We start from the raw sequence: 27,887 nt of genomic DNA, 5'->3' as shown, positions 1-27,887 counted from the left end.
AGAAGTCCTGAGCAATGGGAATATGTCACCTGACTCTCTTCTCTTTGATTTTAAGGCTTGCCGTCTGGACCCTATATTGGCAGATGAACTTCACTCCTTACTTATTCATCAAAGAATTTAGACCACAATGCATTTCAACAAAGACCACCAATCCTAACCTATACAATGTGTGTATGTTTATAGCAGCTACACTTATTTCTGCATCCTGAGTCACATTATCAAGGGCATTTACAGATGTTGTTTTCATTCTTAAATGTGTAGCCTGTAATTTTTACAACCTGAAACTTAGACAGAGAATCAAATTCCTGGACTAGTCCTCAGAGGCCTGCCTCTTAACCTGTGGAGTGGCCTGGACTGAATCAAGTGTGAACCACTCTATAAAGCAAGTATCTTTGGTGTCTGGACTGGCTTAGTGTAGCTTGAGCTTTGTAATTTCCAAAGTAAAAGGGCTGCCAACTTAGTTTAAAAATATAATTGAAAGCTTAATTTTTAAAAAACTATCTTTGCCACTTATTTATGAAGTTTGAATAACAATGCTAATTTTAATTTTTTTCTGTCTAAACATTTTCAAAGTTAAATGACCAAAGAAAATTTAAAAATTAGACTTTCAAATTGTTTTTGAAAAAGATGCTTAGTATTTCTACAATGTATTAAAAGATTCTTATAAACAATTGGCTAATTTATTATAAACTGTCAAAACTATTAAAACACCCCTGGTAAATATTCATAAGATGAATTATAGCAATATGCTTTTGTTTGAATTCATTTTCTACATTTTTCAAATCTTAGAAACATTTCAATGCAAGATAAAAATGTGAAAAAAAAAAAACCCTCGCTGAAATGTAAGAACTATACTTGTTTTATAAGCCAACCTGAGAAAGTTTATTTACATAAGTTTTGTCTTTTTGAGACAGGGTCTCCCTGTAGCCCCAGCTGGCCTAGAACTCACAGAGATCTGTCTGCCTCTGCCTCCTGAGTGGTGGGATTAAAGGCATGTGCCACCATGCCTGGCAGAAGGATTCTTTTTAAAACTTAATCTTTTAGCTGGGTGTGGAGGCAAACACCTTTAATCCCAGCACCCAGGAGGTAGAGGTGGGAGGATCTCTGTGAGATCAAGGTCAGCCTGGTCTTCACAGTGAGTTCCAGGCCAGCTGTGGTTACAGGGAGACCCTGTCTCAAAAAGACATTAATAATAATAATCTTTTAGGTTAGCATGTACAGCAATGGGTTTTGTCATGGCATCCTCATACCCGCATGTCATTACACTTTGTTCGCATTCATCCTCCCTCCCACTGCTCTCCCTGGCATACCTGTCCCACCCCAGGCTAGCTCCTTTCTTTCTTTCTTTCTTTTTCTTGCTAGTCCCCATTTCTGTGTTTTTATCACGTTCTCTCTCTCTCTCTCTCTCTCTCTCTCTCTCCCTCTCTCTCTATATATGCACACACACACACTTTTTTTTTTCTTTTCTGGGTCTGGAGAGATGGCTCAGCAGTTAAGAGCACTGGCTGCTCTTACAGAGGACCCAGGTTCAGTTACCAACACCCACAGGGCAGCTAAAAACCATCCCCAAACGCCAGTTCTAGGGGATCTGATGCCCTCTTCTGGTCTGTGGCCCTTGCTCACACATGGTGCATTTACATACATAGAGGTAAAATATTCATACACACAAAAAAACTTTAAAAACTTTTATTTTTTAAAAGATTTTATATTTGAGGGGGTCCCTGGAAGGAGGCTGCGAAGCTGCAGCAGCCTTTCAGGAGAGAAGCGGTGTGCTGCAGAGCTGTGGTGGTACAGGGGGGCCCCGGGCGGGGCGTGGGGGGCGGACCGACGGATTCTTCGGCCTCGGCCTGTACTACTGCGCGCTGCCTCCGGACGCCACTCGAAACTACTTCAGCTTCAGGGATTGTAACTGATCCTTCAGCGTGGACACGGGGAATCTCCAACACAGGTACCAGCAACTGCAGCGCCTTGTCCACCGAGATTTCAGCCAAAGGTCTCAGACTGAAAAGGACTTCTCAGAGAAGCATTTAACCCTGGAACGATGACTATAAAACCCTTTAGGCCCCGCTGAGCAGAGGACTGTACCTTCTGAAACTCCAAGGAACAGAAATTCCTGAAGGCACAGATTATGAAACAGTCAGCTCCTCAAGGAGATAATGGAAATCAATGAAAAACTTGCCGAAACTCAAAATGAAGTTGCCATGGAAGAGATCTAATCTGTCAGAGCTAAACAAAGAATTTACTGATAATAAAACAGCACTTTTGAACAAGGCGACTTTGAAAAAGCAAAGGAAATTTTAATAAAGATGAAATACTTTTCAAACTTAGAAGATCAAGTTAAGCAAGACTTTCCTCTAGTCACTAATTTTAAGTTAAAAAAATTAACTTCCTCTGTATTTCAAAACAAAACAAAACAAAACAAAAACCAAAGGATTTTATATTTTAAATTATGTATATATGTGTGTGCCTGTGGGTGGGCATGTGCACATGAGCACAGATGCCCACAGAGTTCAGGAGGTGTTGGATCCTCTGGAGCTCGAGTTATAAACACTTGTGAACTACCTGATACAGGTGCTGGGAACTGAAGTCAGATCCTTTGCAAGAGCAGTATGTGCTCTTAACCACGGGGCCATCTCTCCGACCCTTTATCATATGTATTCTATTACCTATTTCCCATTTCCCTTAAGATCTCTTCCTCTCCTCTCATAATCCTTTATAGCTTCATGATCTATAAATACAGATGTATAAATACATACACATATCCACACACATACATTTTAAAATCTAGGTTCTGGGTTAGAGAGGTGGCCCAATGGTTAAGACCTGGTTGCTCTTGGACCTTGGTTCAAATCCCAGAAACTACATCATGGCTAACAACTGTCTGTAACTCCAGTTCCAGGGGATCATATGCTCTCTGCTGTCATTACAGGCACTGTACAACATGGGTACAGTTACATACATGCAGGTATAACACACATATTTTTAATTTAAAAAATAAACAATCTACATTCCATGTGAGAAAACACACAGTCTTTGCCTGGGTAGCTTAATTTTGTTTAATGTAAGGATTTCCAGTTCCATTCATTTTCCTGTAAATATTCTTCACTATGGCTGCATAAAATTCCATTGTGTACGTGCATCTCATTTTCTTCATCCATTCATCTGCTGATGGACACTGAGACTGGTTCCAAGTCCTGGGTACTGTGAATAGTGCAGTGATATGGATGCTTAAGTCTCTATGGTGTGCTGACTTGAGTCCCTCACATAGTACCCAAGAATGGTTTGGCTAGATCATATGGTAGTTTATTTTTTAAAGAAATCTCCACACTGATTCCTACAGTGGCCACACAAATTTACATTCCCACTGGCAGTGAATAAGGGTTCCTCTTTCCCTATATACTTAAAACGTTTATTTCTTTTTTTATTCATTCATTCATTCATTTATTTATTTATTTATTTATTTATTTATTTATTTATTTATTTATTTATTTATTTATTATTTTGGTCTTTTTAGACAGCTGTAGTTCCAGCTGGCCTTGAACTCACAGAAATCCATCTGTCTCTGCCTCTAGAGTGCTGGGTTTAAAGGTGTGTGCCTGGCCCTGTTATTTGTTTTCTTGATGATAACCATTCTGGACTGGAGTGAGATGAACTCTCCAAGCACTTTTAATTTGCATTTCTCTGGTGGCAAAGGATACTGGACACTTTCTCAAGTGTTGGCCATTGTATTTCTTCTTTTGAGAATGGTTTTTCAGTTCATTAGCCAGCTAATTGATTAACTAGTTCTATTTTTTTTTTAGTGTCTGATTTTTGCAGTTCTTTATATATCCTAGATACTAAAGATATTATTGGTTAGCAAAGACAGTTTTTGTAGGGCTAGAGAGATGTCTCAGCGGTTAAGAGCACTGACTACTCTTGCAGAGGACCCAGGTTCAATTCTCAGCACCCAAATGGTGGCTACAACTGTCTGTAACTTCAGTTCTCAGGGATCTGACACCTTCTTCTGACCTCCAAGGGCATTGGACATCACAGGTGCACTTACATACATAAAATAAAAATAAATAAATAAAAAAAATTTATTAGAAACTGCATCAAAATACACGTTTCAAGTTGGGTTTGAAGTTCATATCTATAAACCCAGCCTCTGGCATATGGAGGCGAGAGGAGCAGGAGTTCAAGGCCAGTCTCTGCGGTATAGTAAGTCCACTGCCAGCCAGAGAACAGCAAAAACTTTCCAGGGTTCAGCTAGGTATGGTGGTGCCTACCTGTCCAGCTGCTTGAAAGGCTGATGCATGAGGATCACAAATTCACAACCAGCCTGAACTAAAATTTAGCAAGACTCTCTTTCAAAATAAATTAACAAACTTAAAAGGTGAAAGCCATATAGCGCAGTAGTAGAACACTTGCCTAGCAAATATAAGGCCCTGGGTTTGATCTCTACTGCTGAAAAGTAATAAAAAAACAAACAAGAAAAATACAGGTCTCCTAAAGTCCTCAATGTTGAGAACTTGACAGGTGTCTTATTTGGTCATAGGCCAGGCCTGCATGGGAACCCAGTGTGGAATTTACATTTGCAGTGTCCTCTACTAACCATAAAGCTGATGACCTGGCACCTTCAAGCAACCATGGCTGCCTGTGAGAAGAGTTTGGCTTCCAAGCTATTACACTTTAAAAAAAATTCCAAACTTCTGGATTCATTATAGTTGATTAGCAGAATTGAGAATTAAGAGTATTTTTTCTCATGTGCAATGCAAATTTAACATTCAAAGAGTAAATGATAGCTTAGAGTTATACACAAGATGGACATTTCCAGGAGCCGTATTATATGATGAGTACTTGGGGCCTGTCAACTTCTCTGAACATATTTTAAATTATCTTTTCAACATCCTTTTGAAGGACAATTCTCATACATAAAAATAATCAACTTCATTTTTTCTGATCTTATCTTATTTTGAAAAAAGGGATCAAAGAGCCATAATTAGAAGACTCTCAATAATGAAGTTCAATATATTGTTTTAATCAATTGTTTTCCAGAACTTGTTTCTTATTACGAACCTGTCACTCATGAGCTATCAATATGACAAACTTATCCCATACAAATATATTTTTTCTTTTATGGATTCAGATTGCATTTTTGCCTTTTGTTTCATTATTTCTGTGGACTAGAGAGAGGATAGTATGTGATTATCACTGCCTAACAGATGATGAAACCCAGGAAAATTGATTCAGTGACTTGTCCATGTTCTCACTATCAGTGGCAAAATCTAGACTCTGTATCTCCCCTTCTGTCCTTACAGTGCATACAATTTCAGGATATAATTGAGTCTTTCAACTTCCCCAACTAAGTTCTCTCCTCTCTGTTTCCCTATCCATTATTTCAAGGCTCAGCTTACATCTTACCTCCCTAACACCTCACGGCAAGCACTAATTTGGCCTTTTTCACTCACTAAAAATCATACATTTCACATATTTATTTTGTGTGTGGACAAAGGCAGCAAACTTTATACTTTCTTGAGAAAGTGTTGAAGTAGAAAACAAGTGTTACAACTTTACTCTTTGAGACACAAGCATCTTTAACATCACTGAGCACTGTGATTCATTTTTATATTTTATTGCTTCAAATGCTTCAAACTATGGGAAATCTTTGGTAAAAATAAACACAAAATTTTCACAGTAACTACACAAAGCATTGCACAACAATGTTCTTCAACACACGTGAAATAATACAGGAATGTTCAAAATCCTCAGTGAGGAAATTAACTGTACAATATTCATAGTTTGTCATTTTAAAACAAAACTGTTTTTCATAAATATTTAAAATATTTCCTAGGTTCTTATCACATATTAACATTTGTATTTCAATCAGCATGTTGAGCTTTAAAGTATTATTATTTAAATAAAAATCAATAAACATAAGTTTCTTTTTCTGTGACCTACCACAGCATCAAGTCCTCCTTCCTCCAATTCTGTTTATTTCACATAAAACTGGAGGGAGGCAAGGAAAGCAAAGATTGAATGGTTCTCAGTCAGGCCCTCTGTGGAAAAGAGGAAAATGTTTCATGTCTATTATCACACAGACATTTTTCTGGTAGTTGATTTGTGTAGTCTCAGACTTGACCAGCTTTGAACTGATCTAAATGAGTTCTCAGCTCAGGACACAGTTCAATCAACAGCAGCTCCATCAGCACCTGAACCAAGAAGGAAAAGAAAGAAGGGCCTGTTTGAGGCTATGTCTGAGAGAAAAGTCTAGTTATAGTTCTGAGACTGTTTTCCGTAAACAGATAACTCTCAAAAGAAATTAATATTACATAAACTTGATTTGATTCATGGTCTATTAAACAAATACAACTGTCAATGATGTTTTATACTGGCAATTCTTTTTTGAGACAACACTTGCCTCTACCTTCTGGGTACTACAGTTACAGATGTGCACCACACCTGGCTAACACTGGTAATTCCAACAATGAGTTGGAAACAGTTTACTGTGCCAAAGTAACAAAACTATGCAGTCATGCAGAAATGCTGAATCAGAAGTCAACAGAGACCAGTCTGTGAGTCTGTGACTGCCATGTCCACTGAGGGTGCTTTTATTCTTTTTAAGCAAATGAATGGGCAGACAAAAATGAAGCAGAAAAAAATGGGTTCAGAATTATAATAAAAGTAACAGAATATATGTAACAGAATATATACCCTACTATGTAAACAGAAATATAAAATCCAAGAAAGAGTTAGTTCTCTGGGAGGTTTTCATTTACTCACATATAATAGATGCTTATTGGCTCTTGTTTCTTGCAGAGCCTTGAATATTTTTATTATACCATGGCGGGCATTTTGCTGTCCAACAAGGCTCTGAAGTGTATCTGAAAAAAGAAAATTTTCTATTGGTTTTGCTACATGCTGAGGCTTTCAGGGCCTCACACATACTGAGTGTATTTGCTGTTGCTGTGATAAAATAACCTGACAAAAGCAGCATGGGGAGAAAAGGCATACTGCGGCTCACAGTTCCCAGGTACAGTCCAACATGGCAGAGAAGTCATGGCAGCAGGAGCTTGAGGAGGCTGTCATACAGCATCCACAGTCAGCAGAGAGCAATGATGCTTGTGCTCAGCTCGCTTTCTCTTTTTTTATTCAGTCCAAGACTTCAGCCCAAGAAAGGATGTTACCTGCAGTTCAGGTGGCTCTTCTCACCTCAATGACCTAACCTATATAACCCCTCACAGGCATGCCCAGGGACTTCTTTTTGAGTGATTTTAGATCACATTATGAACCATCACACCAGGCAAGTGCTCTAACACTGGACTATCTCCTAAGACCTGGAAAATTTGAGTTTTGGTCATAAGTTGACATTAATACAATACAACATAAATAAAGTACCGGTGTATAGTGAATGTTAGTTGGTCAGTTCTTTCAAATGTTTACAGAGGAACGTTTATTTAGAATGTGTTACCAGAGGGCATTTATACAAACTACAATTTCACTATTTGCTACTAGTTTTACAATTAAAATGAATGTATTTTTTAACATATTTCTAAAATTTCACAGTATACTTTGGCCTGATAACTAAAAAGCACAAAAATGATTACTAGCTATAAAGCATTTCTGTAGTTAAATATTCACATTAAGATTATCAAGTATAACTTTTCAGTAAATGGTAAGAAACAACTTAAGAGAAAAGTGTGGTATCTGAATTGTAGTGTTTCCTGAGACACACAGATGACTGCCATCTTAGCAGGGTTAACATCCTCTTTTCACTGCTCAGGCTGAGGCCTCACCTGGAATGTTTTCAAGTAGCTTTTGTTGTGCTCTCTGTTTTGTTTCCTGACTTTGCGTTTTGCTTCTGATTCTAGTTGGGGGTGCCAATTTCCCATTTGGCCAAAAAGCATCCCGGAAAACGTTGATGTAGTAAACCAACATTTGCTCGCTGAAAATCCAGTTCACTGTATCCCGGATTTGTCTTTTAAGAGAAAAAATATTGCTAGGATGAAGTTTAAAAATATATATATTCTCAGATGGTAATCATCAATGGGTAGGTTAAGATACAGCCTGATCTAAATGTTTGATGACTAAGGTAAGAATTGAATTGTTCAGCCTTGGATATTGTTCATTTTTGCAACACTGTGATGACCAACTCATTCCTGGGGCTCACATTTTTCACTGGTACCTACTTCTCCAAATGTTTTCCTTCTAATCTACACAGACAAGAACTGAGGCTTATTTTTCCAAAGACTGCATACATTTTCCAAGAATGCATACATTATTTATTTCTGCATGAAGCTTATAAACTAGAAGCACAAGCCCACTTTCCAAGACTGATCAAAGTAGTCTAGGGAACCCTCTCTGAGGCCCGAGGTCCTGGAGGAGAATCATGCTTGTTCACTGGCTGTTTTTCAGGGTGACTATAGCAGATAATGCTGGGAAAATACTCTATGCAGAGGAAAGATTTCACGTGCTCAGGATCATGGAGACTACCCCTTTCAAAGGTGAAATGCTACCTAGCCAACTCCAAATGATTCTGGCAATGCAGACTGGGTTGGGTAGATATGACTTGCACAGTTATGCATAAATGGCTTTTATCTAGTTACTCAAGCCTACTAGTCAAATCTTAATCAGTTCTTTTGGCAAGAGACAAGCAGAAACAGTTCAAGAGCCCCAAAGTAGCTGTCAGACTGAAAAGGTGAAAGGATCATTTTAGATTACTAGTGCCAGAAACACCTGAAATTCCACACTTGATTCCTAACTACCAACAACAAACAATAATAATCAAAAGGCTCCTTAAGAATCTGACTTCTCAACCAGATTTCTAAAAGGATATATATAAAGGTTTCAGAAACAGTCTCTAAAACATGTTTCAAGTCTAGTATTTTGTACATAGTGATCAATCACTATTGGTTAAATGTTTAAACTCTTTTGAGTGAATTTGTGATATTAAGTCTGTAACTGAAAAATCTCCCAAGATACTTCTTTATATGGCTAAAAGCTGCAATTCAAATTTAGACCAAAGAAAATAATTGCATTAATTTAATGGGGCTTCTGCCTTCAAACAGTGCCTGCTCACCTACCTTCCTAAGAAAGAACTCCATACTAGCTACATCATGCTTTGCTTCTGTAGTCTTGCTTTGGGTTAACCACTGCCACACCATGAAGAATGGAAGAAAATTTCAATTTATGACTTAAAATCAGGCGATTCTTACCAAAGAAGAGCATCTACATGTTTTCTTTTAGTCAAAAGCTTTTGAAGCAAGTCGTAAATTGAGATTACAGTTGTTCCAGGACAAGAGGCCTAAAACACACTACTGCTTAATTTTATGATGTGTCATCGCCAGCTAAAGGCAAAAATAGCAAAGTACCAGGTGTTCCATAATTCCCTACCTGATAACAAACCCACTGATATAACTGTCTGAAAATTTTCTACAAGAAGCTTCTCAATTTCCATGAAGATAACTGCCCAATGCATTCATCACTCAAAAACACAGCTGCTCATTTTAGAAACAAGAGCCAACATCATAAAGAGGAACAAGGAAAGTACATGATTTGCTGAAACTGACAAGGAAAATAAGTTAGCAAGCTTCAAGTACTTAGGAAAAAAGAAGGCATTTGGAAATTTCTTCATCTATGGCTAGTCAGTACTAATGAGGTTTTCTCAAGTCAGAAATACTAACCAGGCCCTTTCTCTGATCAAAACAAACGCCTAGGACACTAAACCAACCACACCTGCCTCTGATAGACATCCAGAACTACATTTTTTTAAATCTTAGAAATAAAACAGAAGTAAATTTTTGTTATGAACTCAAGGAAAGTACATTCTATTTAAAATAAATACAAAATAAATTTTCTTTATAATATTTTCTATAAAATCTTATAAGCTTTACATAATAAGACTATCTTATTGGTGACTCTTTCACCAATGTTTAGCAGTAAATCCTTCATTTGGAAAAACTCGATAGCTTCATCTTAAAATTTAATTTTTTAAAGTGATTTTTTAAAAAAAATTTCTAGACGTCCACTCACATTTCTAGTCTGTAGAAAGTTGTAATGTGATTTTGGATATAGTTACTATTTAAAAGAATTTGGCAAGAGCAGTTGCAAATTCTAGGCACAGACAGGGCTGAGTAAGCAAAACAGGCCAGGAAGCCAGGCTAGCTCTGCTGACCAGTATACTGGAGAACTCGAACAAACCACGCCATCTCTGGTCTCCTCACTGATGAAATGACTGAGACTAACCTCTGAGACCTGCTTGAGGACTGAACCACTTAAATCATTTGATTTGACTAATACAGATTCCATGCTCCTACAGTTAGGAAAAATTCAGTAATTTCTTAGAGAGTAGTATTAATTGACTTAAGTTCTCAGTAACAAACCCCAGAGCTTTCATGAATAAAAGGCCAAACTGTGAACAACTTTTTACAAACAATACTAGAACAATCTGTGGGAGGTTTCATGTATAAATATTTTTATGTAAATAGATATTGTAATATAGTTTAGAATCTACAAAGGGCTTATCGTAGTAATATTTGATAGACACAACCCTCCACCATAACTCTTATTTCCCTCCAACCAAGTATTTGTCATCTGGTGAATATCCTACTTTCACTGTGGCTAAGACTTAACCTGAGTCGCATTATATGACGTGACAGCAGAATACTTAAGGTACTCTACTAGTTATGATCAAAACGGAATTTTCAGGCATAACCTTCTGACCTCCATCAGCCAGAATGCTGGAGCTAGCTCATTTTTGTCATCTAGTTCACCATGCATGCTGCAAAAGAAATTCAGAAACCTGCTTCTTTAGCCAATCTCAGAATCTTATCAGAAACAAATTTAAGAGAAAGATACTTTTAGTTAAATTCATCAACTACTGCACTGTAAGGTAATTTGACTAATCAAAGAATAATGCATGGATTCAAATATTTTGTACAACTTACTTGTTGATGGTTCTTCCAAAAGTGACCTGAACAAGAGCAATTAATGTTCTTCTCACCCATTTAAACACTAAAATATAAATCAGAAGAAAACTTTTTATCACAGGATATTACAAACGTCACAATTTCACAGCTGACCAAGCATACAATCTTACCACTTAATTCAACCACAGTCCAAGCATCAATCAAAGGCTATACTTTTGGAGACTTTGGGTCTAAGCTATCAAACTCCTGCTCAGGAAAACTCCTAAGCTTTCTTTTTTTGGTATTTTTGAGACAGGGTCTCTCTGTAGGCCAGGCTGGCCTTGAACTCACAGAGATCCGCCTGCCTCTGCCTCCTGAGTGCTGGGATTAAAGGTGTAAGCCACCATGCCCAGCAACTTTTATTTTTCATTAAGCAACTGGTGAGATGAAACCTAGGACGATACTTTTTTCAACTTTCAATGCCTGCAGAAAAGCTGAGCTAGCAAGCAGAAAGAATAGTTTGCTTCCCATGTACCCAGGCTTCTACAATATACCTCATCCCTACTAGCAGACAGTATAATTTTGTTTTAAGATTTCTATTTGATTCATGGCATCTAATTTTCTAAAACTCAGTTCTGAATAAGAAATGTCTATACTCAAATATTGACAAATATTAGTAAAGTGATTAGTAAAGTGTTGCCTTTTGAATACTAGTCTGTTCAACATTATGTACTTTTAGATTTTATGTATTTAGGGCAAGAAGGGAGAACTGAAGAGCCAGGATCCTAAATGTTATGTGAATATTAATCTCCTACACCACTTCCTAAAGCAGCCATGCACACTTCATCTTGTCCTAACCTCAGGTTCCTCATCTGGAAAAGGATGAGATTAAAGTAGGCTTGTACCAACCCCCTTCCTGTAAGGTACTTTCTGTATATGAAGGGTTCTACTCACCACAACTTTGACATTGGTCAGGTGTAAATTCACAAAAACCTTTTCCTAAGGCAACCACATAAAAGCAACCAACAGACACGGACTTGGTTCTAAACTAAAAAGAGTCTAAAGGCATTCCCAATTTTTTAATGAATCTCAGTGTATAGTTAAAATAGTATTAATCCTCTAAATAAAAACAAAGCCTTGGATTCTTAACCCTGCCTCAGAAATGTCTGGAACTTCTTGATGGAATTTTCTGGAATGCTGCTATGTATGTCAGCATGTTTATTTTAGGCTGACATTTAGGTTGGTATGAGCATTTCTGTTCATGATGATAACTCTGCTTGGTCTTTCTAGGGCAGGAAAGAAGTACACAGTCAGAGGATCTGAGGAAAAATGTAACTCTAGGAAGAATGCCTGGCATTTTTTTTAAATGCTGTATTATTAGGTCCATCTGTATACCTAACAAGAACAGGAACCATAGCATTTGCGACAAATTCTCTCCTGTTGCTGATATTCCCTTACTATACTTTTTCCTATCCTTCCCTAGTTCCCAAGCCCGCACCCTGCCAAAATGGCCCCATGACTCTTTTCAAAATCTTGTCTGTTCAAAGCATAGAGGCAGCTGCAGCAGCTTGAGGATTTTGCTGATGGCAATTACATCGCATCTCACTATAAAGGCTGTTCTATTTATTTCTTTTGGAAATGTCACTAGCAAAACCAAACAGCTTCTGAGCAGGCATTTGATGGAGGATGAGCAGGCTGCAATGCCAGCATTTAGAGCCCCACTACAGCTGTGACTGGCTCTGACATGTCTACAGTGTTCTTGATTTCTTAGGAGTTTATGGAAAAGCACACACTGATGTTAACAGAACAGTACACCTTCGTTTCTTCCAGCTCTGGGAAACAGGAGGACTCATGGTTTCATGGGTCATATTTCATTGAGGAAGCTTTTGAGTGGAATATTGTTTTTTGCCCTGTACTGAATCGAGTTAAATATCAATGACTATTTTAAAAGGACCTAAAATAGGGCAAGGCTACAGAGTTTTCATCTGAAAACATTTAATCTTTGGATGATATTCTATCATAAGGCTATTCTTAGTTTAACTAGCCTCCATTTCTAAAGTTTATTTATGTAAATCTTATATATAAATATCTGCTTTTAGCATAGAATTTGATGATAGCTGAGATTATATACTTTCTTAGCTTTGGCTCAGAAGAGAAAAACGTCCAGTGATCAAAGATAAGTATGGCATTTAACATCTGGCCGATTTATTCATCAGTGCATTTTATTGATCACCTGCTATGGGTCAGATACTGAAGATTAAACAATGCATAAGACATGTTCAAGTTTATAATGGCATTTTTTATCTGTCAGTAATTTTTACCTGGTAATACGGCCAAATGACACGAGGGATATAGAGATGAGCAAGGATGCAGTCTCAGTTCCCACATAGACCACCCAGACCTGCCACCTTTGATCCAAGGGAAAAACATGCTAATCCGCATGGACAGAGCCCAGGATATTCTTGAAACATTTTACTAGCTAGTGGCACTCATGTGCCTCACAAGCCCTTGTTATTTTCTGTGTCTTCTCTCTTAGATGGTTGTGTGAACTTGGAAGCACCGCCATATCCCTAGCCAGAACAGAGGCTCCAATATAACCAAACAGACAGGTTTCCTGAGTTCTTGTGTTGAGGAGCTACAAAGGGATGAGCAAAGTATGCTATGTTCTGGGCAGGACTCAAGACTAAGCCATGTAGGCTTGTTAATCTTTTACAACAGTACTTCTCTGGGGGTTAGGTACTCATTGAGTAAATGGTACTCCAATCCCCCATTCTGCTATTTTTGAAAGCATGTCAGGGAGAATTCCTCAATCTCAGCTCTGTTGTTGTGGACAGGCTAATTCTCCCTTGCGGGGGCTGTCCTGTGCACTGCTGGATGTTTAGCAGTATCGTTAGCCTCTTCCCATCAGATGCCAGTAATACCCAACCCTAAGTTGTGGCAAATATAAACACCTCCAGATATCACCAAATACCACCACCCTACCCACTGAAAACCACAGGTCTGGGAGAAGAAAGGTTGAAAATAGAGCTGAGGCTTTCCCACATCCCTAACCATAACATACATAAAGGTGTATCAAAACACCTTTAACAATAGACTTCTTCTTTGCTATGCAATGTGTGTGTGTGTGTGTGTGTGTGTGTGAGAGAGAGAGAGAGGGAGTTTGGATAAGGCAGTGAAGCTATGCTGAATCACATGTGAAAAAACTCAAAGCAGCCAATCTTTTTGTATGCAGAGGAACATAATGGAAAGTAAACCAGGTCCTGAAAATTCGGGAATATAGAGATGCCCTAAGGCTGTGCTTTCAGCACTTAGCAGGAAGCATGACACCTGCAGTCTGGTTGGCATTTCAAAATACTTGTTGAATGATTGAACACATGGATACACAGACATGTCAGATACATTTGAGGAATAGAGCAAGATTACACAAGTCCCACTTAGCCAGAAAATACTACTAAATACGCAAGAGACTTACTTCCTCGAAGTTCAAAAATCTCTCCAATCAACATGAAACATGGTTCAGCCAAGGCATCTTTCTTCCCATCCATGTCATCACCATAATCTGATAGGTCACTGTCTTCCTCTATCTCTTCCTGGGAGTACAGCAAAATCACAGGGAACAGGTCATTCACCCAAGAAAATGCAGTAGAATTAGGTACAGTTATTTGCCTCTTCAAGTGCAAATTCCAAGGTATTTGCTCGTATTTTAGTCTTATACTGTACTCAACTTTTATACAGAAACCTATCCATTTTCAACATTGAAGACAAAACACTTCTATCGTTGGAAAACCTTGATTCTAAAGACATATTCAAAGTTTAAAATAAGTTAATTGAAAAAAAAATCAGTTGGGAGCTGGAGAGCTGGCTCAGCAGTTAAGAGCACTGGCTGTTCTTACAGAGGATCTGAGTTCAATTCCTAGCACCCACATGGTAGCTAACAACCTTCTGTAACTCCGTTCCAGGGAATCTGATGCCCTTTTCTGACCTTTGCGGGCACTGCACAACACGGGTACACTTACACACATGCAGGCAATACACTCCTGTACATAAAAATAATAAAAACATTTAAAAAAGAAAAGCAGCTTACATAATCAAGGAATTAGTAATACAGTTTTCTAAAAACTATAAAATATATTTTGCATTTTATAAGACTTTTAACTTAAATGGTTTTTCTTTCCATTTAAGATGAATGGTTTTATTCATTTTAAAAATATATGCATGTACTTCTGCTAGTCTCATTTCCTGATCTATATGTTAGCATATTTCAACTCAAAACATGTCAGGCACCAAGCTAGTACACATGTGCACAATATGGTTCAGACTTCATGGCTGACAGTGGTCTGGGAGAACTGATGCATATAGGAGTGGCAGGTTTCACAAGGCAGGGATGAATATCAGGCAGTGGAAGGACAGCTGAAGGAAGACCTTCATTCTCATGTCTGCATAGAAGTGAAAGATGAGGGGCTGGAGAGATGGCTTAGCAGTTAAGAACACTGACTGTTCTTGTAGAAGACCTGGGTTCGAATCCCAGCACCCATATGGCAGCTAACAACTGTCCATAACTCCAGCTAAAGGGGATCTGACAGTCTCTTCTGTCCTGTGTGGGCACTGCATGACACAGGTGCACTTACCTACATGTAGGCAATACATGCATACACATAAAATAAATAAAATATATAAAAATAAAAGAAGTGGAAGATGAGGTTGTAGGACCAATCAATGCACCAATGATAAGACTTTGGGTGACATCAAGTGAGCAGGGTTAAGAACAGAATTCTCAGAAGCAGGAGGAGTTCCCTAAAAATTTACAGCTTCATGTGGGTTCAAGAATATCAACATGCTTCTGAGGAAGGCGAGCACTGAGAAGCAGCCATGACACTCACCTTTGGTAAACAATTTCATAGTGACTGAATCATTTGTGTATCCAAAGGGATTCAGTCAGAAAACGGTAATGGAGAAAAGCTATCTAGGTCTAAACAAACGCAGAGGAAAAGAGGAGGCAGGGGAGCTTAGGAGACAGGTGGCTCACACATAGACTAAACAGAGATGTGAGCATGCTTTACGTAGTTTAGATTTCTCTTCCCCATCCAGAATGCAATAAAACAGCATATTCTTTTTCAAGGTGAGTTCCTTTGCACAAACTCAGTAAACTAATCCTAATGAAGAGGCAGTATTGTTTAGCAACAGATCAAAGAGAAGTCAAATGTGGGGGATGGTCTGTAATTTGCTAGACAGCCAAACGAGGTCTCAGTGGTCTACACAGTCAAGCCTAAGGTTCAGAATATGAGACTGAAAATGCATTCAGTCTCTTCCAGCGATCCCTTTACCCATATGTATTACTACCAGGTTCTTGCTTCAGCATATTCCATGGTTCACTATTTCCTGAGAATGATGCTTCAGCCCTTTACCATGCCATGAAGCTTTGCTTTATCTTCTATTAGAATACCACAGAAACCTGCCAGTCTAGTCCAATGACCTGTTGACTATCTCATCGACTCATTCTCCTTCCCAACCTTCAGTTCCAGCTCAGCTCTTCCTCCAATGGCCTTCACTCTGCTCTCCATCACCAGGGACTGGCTCCACAGCACTTCCAGTCTATGGTTCACTTACCTGCCTTGCCATTCATCCTTTTATTTCTGTATTCTAACTCTTCCAGGTGACTGATAGGGGAGAAGTAGGACCTCAAAATGTGAAAGTGAGAACTGAAAATGGATGTTATTTGTCTTTTGCATTAGCAGCATGCTTTCAACAAACATCTGTCATTTCAAACAGCCTTCAAAAAGCTCCATGTTTAAACATACCACAAAGTGAAACAACCTTGGGCTGCTCACCTCCTGATGGGAGAAGAAATCCCGAGGCAGTTTTTCCAAAAATGAGGATAATGAAAAGGAGTTTTTTTTCCCCTGTACATCAATAACCTTGAGGTAGTCAGGAGAAGGGCTCAAAAAGGCATAAAGTGCTTCACTCTGACACAGTCTTTCATCTGAAAGTAGATTCTATGGAAGAAAAGGATTAATTACTCCTAAGTAAAACTATTTGGGCTGCTGAGCAAATCAGATAGAACCAACTATATCATGGATTTACTTTCACCATAATTCTGAACTTTTATTAAAAACTGCCTTTTCAAGGACTGGAGAGATGACTCAGCGGTTAAGAGCACCGGCTGCTCTTGTAGAGGACCCAGGTTGGATTCCCAGCACTGACACAGCAGCTAACAATCATAATTCTAGTGCCATGGGATCCAATGCCCTCTTTTGACCTCCACAGGCATTGCATAACACAGATGCACTTACACACATGCAGGCAATATACATAAAATAAAAATAAAGTATTTTTTTTAAAAACTGCCTTTTCCCCCAGAAATAAACTATACAGACTTATCTGTGAGCCTAAGTGAAAACAGGTGATGGTGTACCAATCTTGTGAGAGAGACTGTGCAGACAACAGTATTCCATTTTATACTCTTAACGCCATAAAAATTCTTATTTTGCATACATCCTTGAAGATGTTGAGGACTACTGCTTTTGAAAGACAATTTTTACTCATTTGTCTTTGAAAAACTTTGTATTTTGCAAAGTATGCACAGATACCACAAAAGACCCTTTTTGGCTACATTCAGATAAGGTAGCCCTACCTACCAGGTGATAGTTCCATCTACCACTTTCCAAGTGACTGTTTATATACAATTATATATCTGTTTAGATTGGTCCTTAAACTGCAAATTTCAGAGCTCTAAACCTACCTATCTGGTCTAGGGGAAAGGAAAGAAGAATGTAAGTCAAATTCACTTATATGTGAGCAAATGTGATAAGACAGATTAACAATGCGATGACAAAAACGTTTTGTGTCTATTGTCATAAGACAAAGGGTTTAGGGGTGAAAAAAATGGATATTACCACCCACTGATGAATAAGATGATGAGTAGTTCAATATGATGAGCAGTAGTTGTCTTTGGGGAGGGTACAAACTGGGGGTGGCTTATGAAAACAAAAAGCAAACTTGCAAGTTCTTTGTATGCTAGCAGTTTACTTCCCCCCAAAGACTAACTTTGTCTTACATCTAAAACTTTCGATTTGCTTACCTGTAAAAACTTATTTAATTGATTCTTTGATTTTTCCAGAAACTTGTGATCTACAGATTTGAAAGGCAGTTTGCTAAGAGAAGGCAACTGGACTTTTTTTAAAGAAGGGACACACTGTGAAGGGGGAAAAATAAGTGTTAATATTTTGAAACTACATTCTAATCTTAAGATTTATAATTATAATTAAAACAAACCAAACAGCTTTCACTTATACTTATTCCTCTGGACCCTGAGAAATCTGAACTTTTGATTTTCCTGTTTCTGCCACACAAGTGCTGGGATTACTAGTGTCTACCACCACACCCAAGAGAACGTGCCCATTGTAATTATGCTCAAAGAAACTGGAGGACTAGTACACTGGATGGAAAGCTTATCCTCAGACCTACAAACACCCAGAAGCTGGCTCACAGTGTGGACTTGCATTAACAACTCCATAGCACAGCATGCACTGCTAGAGACCCATCATAGAAGCTTTTTTACTGGCAGATGCATTTCTAGCAGCTTTGTAAAGTTATTACAGTACAAGAAAATGAAAAGAAAGAAAACTTAGGTTGTAGCTCTATTAACTGCTTTTCAATAGCAAACTGTAGAATGTAAATCTATTAATAATAAATAACAACAATAGATTTCTTTTGTGGGTGGAGCGCTACTTTCTATCAGACACCTTGCCAACAATGTTAGCAATGTGTTATATCACCTTTACAACAGCTCTCTGAATTTTTAGAAAAACAAATTAGTCTGTGGGATTTGGAAGGGAAGATTAAAATTACTAGGGCCCAAAGGCTGCTTCCTTTGTCCATAGATGTCAAAAGTAAGGTTCTCATAAGAGGAAACTCACCATAGGAAGTGACAAGGGAAAGGGAAGTGTCAGCCATAAGTCCAGAGCCACGACAGTGAGTCAAAAGGCCATGCATGGGTTTTATAACGGTTGATTCTAAGAATGCCTCAGCACAATTATTTCCTAAGAAATTTATTTTCCAAGTACATCTTATTTCAAAATTATCCCCAAATTCCTTTTTCTTTTTTGTTTTTATTAACAACCTGGGTTGATACTTCAACTTTAGTTTTACATGTCTGACACATGGAAAAGAATGCATTTTTCCATAGTGCCATTTTTATCCAATAACTCTGAGAATTTATTATTACGCTGAGATAAAAATTTTCTTTCCCACACTCGTGGAGTGACCACACTGATCTGAGAAATGCTGCAGCATGTATGACATTCAGCCTTGGCCACCATTCTTTTAGAAGCAGTTGAAGAAGTATTCGGAAAGGAAGTGGTTAAAAGGGTTAAAAATCATCCTAGAAGACAAAGGTAAAGGAAACAGATATTTCATTTATACAAAAGAACTCTGAGAAGTAAACTAGGCTTTGCTAGTATCAGTTCATTCCGAGCAAGAGAAAAATGGCCACAAACTGAAATAGAAGTAATTAAAGACATCTTCATTGCTGGGGAAAAGGAAATCACCTTCAGTAGAAGGTGGGAATTACCTCTAGAGGCAAAGTGGGAAGAAGAAGAAACTAGACTCTGATCCTGATTTGGCCACTATGCATATATCCTGGAAGTCAATGAAGCTTTGGGATTGGTGTCCCCAGCTATCAAATAAAGAACTGACCTAATTGAGTGGCTTTCAACAGAGCAATGTCTTACAAACACAGCCATGCAGCTTCACCAAGTGTGCTGGCTCTTCCTTTTCTGCTTCCTCTTTCTGTTCGAAGCATGCTTTCCCTAACACTATGGGCTTCCTTATTCTAAAGTCCACCTCCCCACCACGTCACTGCCTACTGCCACGTGGCAGCCTCCCTGCCAGCCTAACTCAACACCATGGCTTTATTCCTTCTCTCCCCGATTCTCCTCCTCTGGACAGCTGCTTGTCTCCTCCAGAGCTTTTCTTTTAAGCACTAATAAAATTTCCTCTAGCTTAAAAAAAAAAAAAAAAAAAAAAAGGCCAGGTGTTGTAGCACAAGCCTTTAATTCCAAAGTTTAGGAGGCTGAAGCAGGCAGATCTCTATAGTTCTAAGGATAGCCTAGTCTATATAGAGAATTCCAGATCAGCCAGGGGTACATAGAGAGACCCTGTCTCAAAAACAAATAAAACAACAAAAAAAGATAAACCACAACAGAAAACACATGCTATACCATAACCCATAATGCAGATGTATATCTGCATCTACATCATGTATCATATCTATATAAAAGCAAAATAGTACATTACTGCTAATACCAACAAAACCATAAAAGTGCTTTCTGTATACCACACCTTCTTCTACATGCTTTGTATAAATTTATTCCCTTAATCCCTACCCTGTGAGGTGGCTAAGTAGGAACTATGAGTATTTGCATTTCATTAATGAGGGAAAAAAAAAAACCACACAAAAAGACTGAAGGACAAATCCCAGGTCACACAGCTAGTAAATGGTAAAGCTAGGATGCCAGGCTGAGCATGCTGGCTCCGGAGGCTGTGCTTTCAACCACTCCACGCTGCTGCCTCCTTGAGTACACGTGATGGAATTCTAAATTCCCCTCCCACTGCTAAAACTCACAACTGACTTCAGAAGAGGCACGAAAGGGTCATAACTGAAAGTTTCAAAAACCACTGAACCTAGATTATCCCTGGTCTCTTTCAGCTTTGGGGTTCTATAGCAATTTATATAGGGAATCAGACAACCATCTGCACTGAAGGATTTAGACTAGACTAGATGGTTTGATCTATGAATAATTTCCAAGTGTCAGGCTGAAAATGTTGCTGCACTAGTATCAACATGAAGATTAAGCCACTTCTTATGTAATTGATTTGCGCTCCAAATCTCTTCATGCTCGGTAATTCTCCAGTCTTGTGTTTACAAGTCCTGTGTTCATAAGTACTCATACCTCATTAAGTTTCCGGTGTAAATTCTGAAACTCACTGAGCCTTCTTGGGACGGTCCAGTTCTTAGTTTCAACCCCTCCAACTTCTTGTAGGTTTACCGTGACAAAGTAACAAGGTATTTGCTCGCCATTCTCTTCTGTGACCTTGAAAAAAAGCAATAAAAACAGGAAGTAAAATCATGATAAGCAGGTATGATAGGACACTTAAAAATATTTTAGTTATTATTTTTATTTTATGTATATAAGTATATTGCCTGCACGTAGGCAGGTGTACCCATGTCGTGCAATGCCTGCAGAGATCAGAAGAGGGCGTTGGATAGCGAACCTGGGTCTTCTTCAAGAGCAGTCACTGCTCTTACCGCTGAGCATCTCTCCAGCCCCAATAGGAAGCTTTTAAAATTCACCCCTCAACACACACACACACACACACACACACACACACACACACACACACATACACTTTCCCTCTCCCTGGTGTGCCAGCCATGGTACAAAATCCTGGTATTGTGAGTATAATGGACTTTATTCTGGCAATTAAATCGTATAATAAGGCACAATAGATCTTAAAATAGGAGGGCTTATCCAAATAGGTCTAACTCAATTATATGAGCCCTTGAAAAGCAGTTTTTCTGTCAAGTAACAGACAAGGAAGTCAGAAAGACTGGAAGCCCAAGAAAGAAACCAACAAGAAAAGAGAGATCAGACCTCAAGTCTACAATCACAATGAATTTTTTGTTTGTTTCTTTTTTTGGCTTTTTGTTTTTGCTTGGTTTTTTGAGACAGGGTCTCCTTGTAACCCCAGCTGACCTGGAACTTGCTATAAAGACAAGACAGGTCTCAGTCTCAAAGAGATTCACCTGCCTCTGCCTCCCAGAGTGTTGGGATTAAAGGCATGCATCACCACACCTGGCTCACAAGGACCTTCAGAATTCTGCCAATAACTTGAATAAGCCTGAAATATGTGTGTGTGTGTGTGTGTGTGTGTGTGTGTGTGTGTGTGTGTGCGTGCGTGTGTGTGTGTATGTGTGTTGTTGCTTTGTTTTCCCCTCAGCATAAAAACAAGAGCTCTGGTGGGCAAACACTTTAGCCTTGTGATACAATGAGCAGAACAGTCTTACTGTGTTGGGTATCTGGCCCATAGAAGTGTGAGCAGGTAACCGGTTGCTTTTAAACCATGGAATTTGTTACAGGGCAAAAGAAAATAAAAAGCAGGCTTAATCTTGTGGCTGAGGGAAGGCCTCTACAGATTAATTATAGGATTCAAAAAACTGATTTAGCTGAGCATGATGGCACATGCCTTAATCCCAGCACTCAGGAGGCAGAGGCAGGCAGATTTCTGTGAGATTGAGGCCAGCCTAGTCTATATAGCAAGTTCCAGGTCAGCTGAGGCTACAAGGAGGCCCTGTCTCAAATAAATAAATAAATAAATAAATAAATAAATAAATAAATAAATAAATAAATAAATACAAAACAAAACCCTATGACTTCCATTCTTAAAATTTACACTAAGAGATATAATTTCTTTTAACTGTCCAACTTATACAAACATACACACACACACACACACACACACACACACACACAATAACAGTGTAATAGGCCACTATTATTCTTAACCTAAGAATATTTTTTAAAAACATAGTGACTGATTTTGAGCCTGAATTAGTATCATAAATTAGAGAAGAGTTTGGGATGGAGAGATGGCTCAGCAGTTAAGAGCACTGACTGCTCTTGCAGAGGATCTGGTTTTGGTTCCTAGCATCTACATGGTGGCCAACATCCATCATTCCAGTTCCAGGGGATCTTACACCCTCTTCTGGCCACCATGGGCATTGCACACACAGACGCACATACATACATACAGTCAAAACACTCATAAAATTTTTTTTTAAAAATATTTTAATTAATTTAAAAAATTAGAAGCTGGGTGTGGTATACACACTTTTAATACCAGCACTCAGGAGGCAGAGGCAGGTGAATTTCTATGAGGTCCAGGTCAGCCTAGTCTCTATAGAGGGTTTCAGGCCAGATGGAGGTACAGGGAGACCCTGTCTAAAAAAAAAAAAAAAAAAAAAATTAGAGAAGAGTTAAAAAGAGAAACAGAGATAAAGGTTTAATGATTACCCACCTGACCCTGAGGGATGACTACTCTTCCACTGTATAGATGGGTAAGTAGAAGTATAGATGGAGTAGCCATCTTTCCTACAACAACCACACATCTAGTAGGTGAGCTGAGATCACAAGTCTAGGAAAGTCTAGCTTGATGTAAATGCATCTCATACAGACTCTTATGAGGAACCACCTTGTGATCCCTGTTTCTATTCCCCTTATCTTTTCAGTAAGCAAAGTACCACAGTAAACTCCTGAATGACAGCTATTACCAGAGCAAAGTGCCTTATGAAGGAAGGCACATAAGGGGTATATTCCTGTTTCTTCCCTGCTTTCCACCAGATCTGCCTTTTGAAGATGATTTTACTATGCTGTGAAAATGCCAGAGGTAGCTCTAAGAAAAACTGTGGAGGCCTCCTCCCTCAGGCTTCCTCTACTACCTCTTGAGCCTGTCACATTTTCACACTTCCATATGTAATTCCCGCCACAATGGCATTTTCTAAATGGCATTCCAAGGTTGAGCACAGCCTTCTCTGAGCCACTGCTCCCTACTACCTTCCTTCCCTGACAAAAAGGTGCACTGAGTGCCAACAAGTGCCAAAGGCCACTTAGTAAACCCTCACATAATGTCTGAACTTTCAGAGCAGCTCTTGTGGAGGACAGAGGCTTTGTGTTTATAATACCAAGAAGTTAACTTAAGATTGTGAATTTAAAGCTCTCTCCCACCATCAAACCGAGATGACAGAAAGAAGCAAATTTAAGCCATGTGAAACAACAACGAAGCAAAATATTAATGCCACCATGCTCATAATCTTGCTATTTGTATGACATATATCTCCAGCTTTCTACCTCACAGAGTAGGAAGGAAGGAGCTGTCAGCAGTAACCATATACAGTAAATGCTTAGAAGCAGTTTTTCTCCTAAGTGAAGTTATTTTATAAACTAATGAAAATGGAGACAGTGGGGAACAGAAAAGGTAATGGAGGTGAAACAATCAGAGTAAATTATATACACATATTAAAATGTCATATGAAACCCATTATTTTATCTAATTAGCATACACTGATAGAATGAATAGGTAAAAGAAAAAAGGGATAAAGCATATTCTTCAAATTGTTACTCTATGCCCTTCAAAGAAGGGCTAACTATCAAGAGGAAAATATTCATTATTAAAGAACTTCTGAGCGCTAAATCAACAAAATGGAACAATAAAACATACTTAAGTTTTTTAAATATTCATCTCCAAGTTTTCAAAAGTACTTTCCATCTTATTTCAGTCATCAATAGAAAAGAATCAGTAATTCAAGGTCATTAAATGTTCCCATACCAAACCTGCTTATAATTCAATGAATAAGGATAGCTTTGTGACTGAGGTGGAATGAGATCAGATCTGTACCATGCAGTCTGGGACACTCTCCAATCATGGACATCCAAGAGTGAAAATATGAGGGAAGGTGGGCGGTGGACAAACATGGCTAAAAGATGAGGATAGTTGTCTACCCTCAGTCTTAGTTCTCCAGACACAGGTCTTATTTTTAAAGAACTTTATCTGGGGAGAAGAGCAGCACCACTACCTCTGCACTGGTGATGAAGGCTTTCCACATGCCTAGGTTCTCGCACCACCAATCTGTTCTCGCCATGTGCAACTGGAGGTCTGTGCATTCCTTCTCCATTACCAGTATTTCATCCTTCAGCTTGGAAACAATCTGCCACAAAGAAAACATCCTTGGAGGTAGGAAGATACCTATAAAGGCTATGCAATTCAGCCAAGTAGCAGCATACAGAATCAGTTGTGCTTTGATATGCTAAGAAAGAATTATCCAAAAGAGAAATTAAGAAACAATTTCACTTAAAATAGCATCTGAAAGAATAAAATACATAGGTATTAACCAAGGAAATGAAACTTCTACAATGCAAACTATAAAATACTGATAAAAGAAATCATTAAAAACAACAAATGTTTGTAAAGGCTTCCTAAGTTCATGACTTGGAAGACTTAATATTATTAAAATAGTAGCAACATCAACCAGAAGTCTACTGATTTAATGTAATCACTGTAATATTTTCAATGGCAGAAATACACATTCATCTTCAAATTTATACAGGATCTCAAGAACCCGCCCCCCCCACCAAACCAAAGAGTTTTAAAAACAAGAACAAAGTTGGAGGATTCACACTTCCTGACTTCCAAACTTATTATAAAACTACAGTTATCCAAATGGCGAGGCAAGCATAAAGAAAGGTGTGAAGACCAATGCAACAGAGTAGAGAGCCCCCAAGTAAAATTACATCCATATGGTCAAATGCTTTTCAATGAAGATACCTTTACTGAGGGAGAGGATAGACTTTTCAACAATTAAGTCCAAACTGATCAAAGACAACAATACAGAACTACGAAAATAAAACCTTAGAAGAAAACATAGGGGAAACGTTCATGATATTTAGGTACAGTTTCTTGGCTATGACACCAAAGACATAGGTAATAAGAGAAAATGGCACTTCTTTAAAAATTAAAAATGTTTGTATATCCAAGAATGCTACCAGAACAGCGAAGAGGCAAACCACAAAATGGGAGAAAAATTTTACACATCACATATTTAATAAAGCTTAATAACTAAAGCATAAAGAGAACTCAACATTCAATAACAAAACTAAACTACCCAATTTAAAAATGGGCAATGAAGGTCTGGAGGGATGGCTCAGTGGTTAAGAACAGTGGCAGCTCTTGATGAAAACCTAGGTTCAGTCCCCAGCACCCATATTGCAATTAACAATGGTCTGCAACTCCAGATCCAGGGGATCCAACACTCTTTTCTGACCTCCACAGGCATTACACAACACAGGTGCACTGACATACATGCAGGCAATACACTCATGCACATAAAATAAAAACAATAAAATATTGTTAAAAAGGGCAAAGGACTTGCATAGACATTTCTCCAAAGAAGATGTGGGAAAGATCTATAAACATATAAAGACATGGTCAATACCACTAATTAGTAGGGAAATGCAATTCAGAACTACAATGAGGTCTACTTCACACCTATTGGTGTAACTACTATCAAAAAAGCAGCGGGAAGGAGGAATAACAAGGGTTGGCAGAGATACTAGAACCCTTATGCATTGGAAAATGGTGCAAACACTGGAAAATAGTATGGTTGTTCCTCAAACACTTAAAAAAAGAATTATAAGATGCCCTGAAACTGTGCTTCTGGGGTACATATCTGAAGAGCTATTTGTATACCCATGTTCTAGCAGTATTATTCTTAATAGTCAATGGTAAAAGGAAGGCAAGTATTTACTGAAGGATGAACGCATAAGATGTGGCAATGGAATATTGTTTAGCCTTATAAAGTAATGCAATTCTGACACATATTGCAATATAGAACTGTGAATATTATGTAAAGTAAAGTAGTCATACAGGAAAAATACTGTGTGACTTCATTCATATGAGGCACAGAGTGGTTTAAATTCATAGAAACAGAGAGCAAAACGGTGTTTGAAAGGACTATAGCCGGGTGTGGTGACGCACGCCTTTAGTCCTGGTACTCGGGAGGCAGAGGCAGGTGGATCTCTGTGAGTTCAAGGCCAGCCTGCTTTACACAGTGAGTTCCAGGACAGCTGGGGCTACAGGGAGAGCCTGTCTCAAAAAGCCAAAAAATAAGGAGGGAGAAGTGGAATTACTGCTCAGTGTGTCTGAGCTTCAATTTGTCATGAAAGCAGTTCTGAAGACAGACGGTGGTGATATGAACTGCCTTCACTGGGACCAGAGATTAGTGTTCAAATTAAACCATCCCATCATTGAATCCTCAAAAGAGTTTGAGAATTCCTTCATGTAATTGTAGCTTGGAATGGTTATCCCATAATTATTAGAAATTCTTTTATGAAAGGCTGAAGACTATGAGCCAAATGATGGCCCAAACAGAAAGCAATTCAATGACCATTCTCTAGCTCTTCTTTCATACTACTTCCCATAAACAGATCTTAACTTATACTGAGATAATCCAGAATGAATATACAACTGTTTGAAGGAGTACACTGCATTGCAGATACTGATCATCTGCCACACCAACTGATTCTGTTTATATCCAAGATGTCACCAGGAAGGCTACAGGGCTTTTCTATTCCATTTACACAAACAGGCAATGGTTCCATGTGAGGGAAAACAACATATTTCTTATGATGACCTCAGAAACCTGGTTACTTGTTTACTTTTCATAGTATCATTGAGGATTATTTTTTGTTAAATTTTTAATTTATTTTTATGTAATGTGTCCGAGTGCTTGGTCTACATATATGTAAATGTATCCAAGAACACAATAACCAAAGAGGCCAGAAGAGGATGTTAGATGCCTTGGAACTAACATTATGGATGGTTGTTAGTCACTATGTAGGTGCTGGGAACTGAACCCAGGTCCTCTGCAGTAACAGCCAGTGCTCTTAACCACTGAGCCATCTTTCTAGCCCCTGCCTTTTCTTTTTCAAAAAGAAAGTCTAACTGAATACTAAGTGGATTATAAGTGAATTGACATTTTGACTGCAGGTTATCAACATTCTTGGTTTCCTTACAATCTTGTTTCAGGAATCTTCTATTATAAAAGTACTTGAATATTCATGAAAGAAATACTAAAGACGTATCAGAGAGGAAAATCCAATGAGATTTACTAAAATTGTTTTAGTCAGAGCAGCTTTCCTCAAACACACCAGGGAATGCCAGAGAAAACCCATGTGGTAAACCAAAAAGTGTCAGTCATACCTATATTTCAGAAACCTTGTTAGATGCCAAAGAGACACAAAAACAAGCAAAACATACACCAACACTTGGGTTGAGCATTAGCAATTTGTGAGATTACTTTTTACATTTAAAAAAAGTTGTGGGCTGGGGGCTGGAGAGATGGCTCAGCAGTTAAGAGCATTGGTTGTTCTTGCAGAAGACCCAGGTTCAAAT

General features: G+C 38.4%; 2 protein-coding genes and 1 pseudogene across 4 annotated transcripts in view; 2 read left to right on the top strand and 1 right to left on the bottom strand.

The window, feature by feature from the left end:
* Lrp2bp (LRP2 binding protein) overlaps positions 1 to 500 on the top strand; it is a 28,843-nt gene extending 28,343 nt beyond the window's left edge. Inside the window, exon 9 of the mRNA XM_008853586.3 lies at positions 56 to 500. Within this exon, the coding sequence (XP_008851808.2) occupies positions 56 to 121 (66 nt within the window). The 3' untranslated portion in view covers positions 122 to 500. The remainder of the gene's footprint in view (positions 1 to 55) is intronic.
* Positions 501 to 1,254: 754 nt separating this feature from the next.
* Positions 1,255 to 3,433, top strand: LOC103750507 (annotated as a pseudogene).
* A 2,154-nt stretch (positions 3,434 to 5,587) lies between these two features.
* Snx25 (sorting nexin 25) overlaps positions 5,588 to 27,887 on the bottom strand; it is a 161,381-nt gene continuing 139,081 nt past the window's right edge. For 2 of the 3 annotated variants that reach the window (XM_008853585.3, XM_029556373.1), the window contains exons 11-19: positions 24,514 to 24,645; positions 20,834 to 20,974; positions 17,962 to 18,075; positions 16,712 to 16,876; positions 14,356 to 14,473; positions 10,923 to 10,989; positions 7,773 to 7,954; positions 6,760 to 6,860; positions 5,588 to 6,188 (exon numbers count right to left, since the gene is read on the bottom strand). In XM_008853585.3, coding sequence (XP_008851807.2) covers positions 6,108 to 6,188; positions 6,760 to 6,860; positions 7,773 to 7,954; positions 10,923 to 10,989; positions 14,356 to 14,473; positions 16,712 to 16,876; positions 17,962 to 18,075; positions 20,834 to 20,974; positions 24,514 to 24,645 — 1,101 coding nt within the window. In that variant the 3' untranslated portion in view covers positions 5,588 to 6,107. The remainder of the gene's footprint in view (positions 6,189 to 6,759; positions 6,861 to 7,772; positions 7,955 to 10,922; positions 10,990 to 14,355; positions 14,474 to 16,711; positions 16,877 to 17,961; positions 18,076 to 20,833; positions 20,975 to 24,513; positions 24,646 to 27,887) is intronic. The other variant, XM_029556374.1, reaches the window with a different exon arrangement.

This window comes from Nannospalax galili, unplaced genomic scaffold, assembly GCF_000622305.1.
Source record: "Nannospalax galili isolate Female #2095 unplaced genomic scaffold, S.galili_v1.0 scaffold46, whole genome shotgun sequence".
In the NCBI taxonomy this organism is placed as follows: domain Eukaryota; kingdom Metazoa; phylum Chordata; class Mammalia; order Rodentia; family Spalacidae; genus Nannospalax; species Nannospalax galili.
The sequence above is the reverse complement of the archived record's forward strand: the minus strand, read 5'-3'. Positions and strand labels throughout refer to the sequence as shown.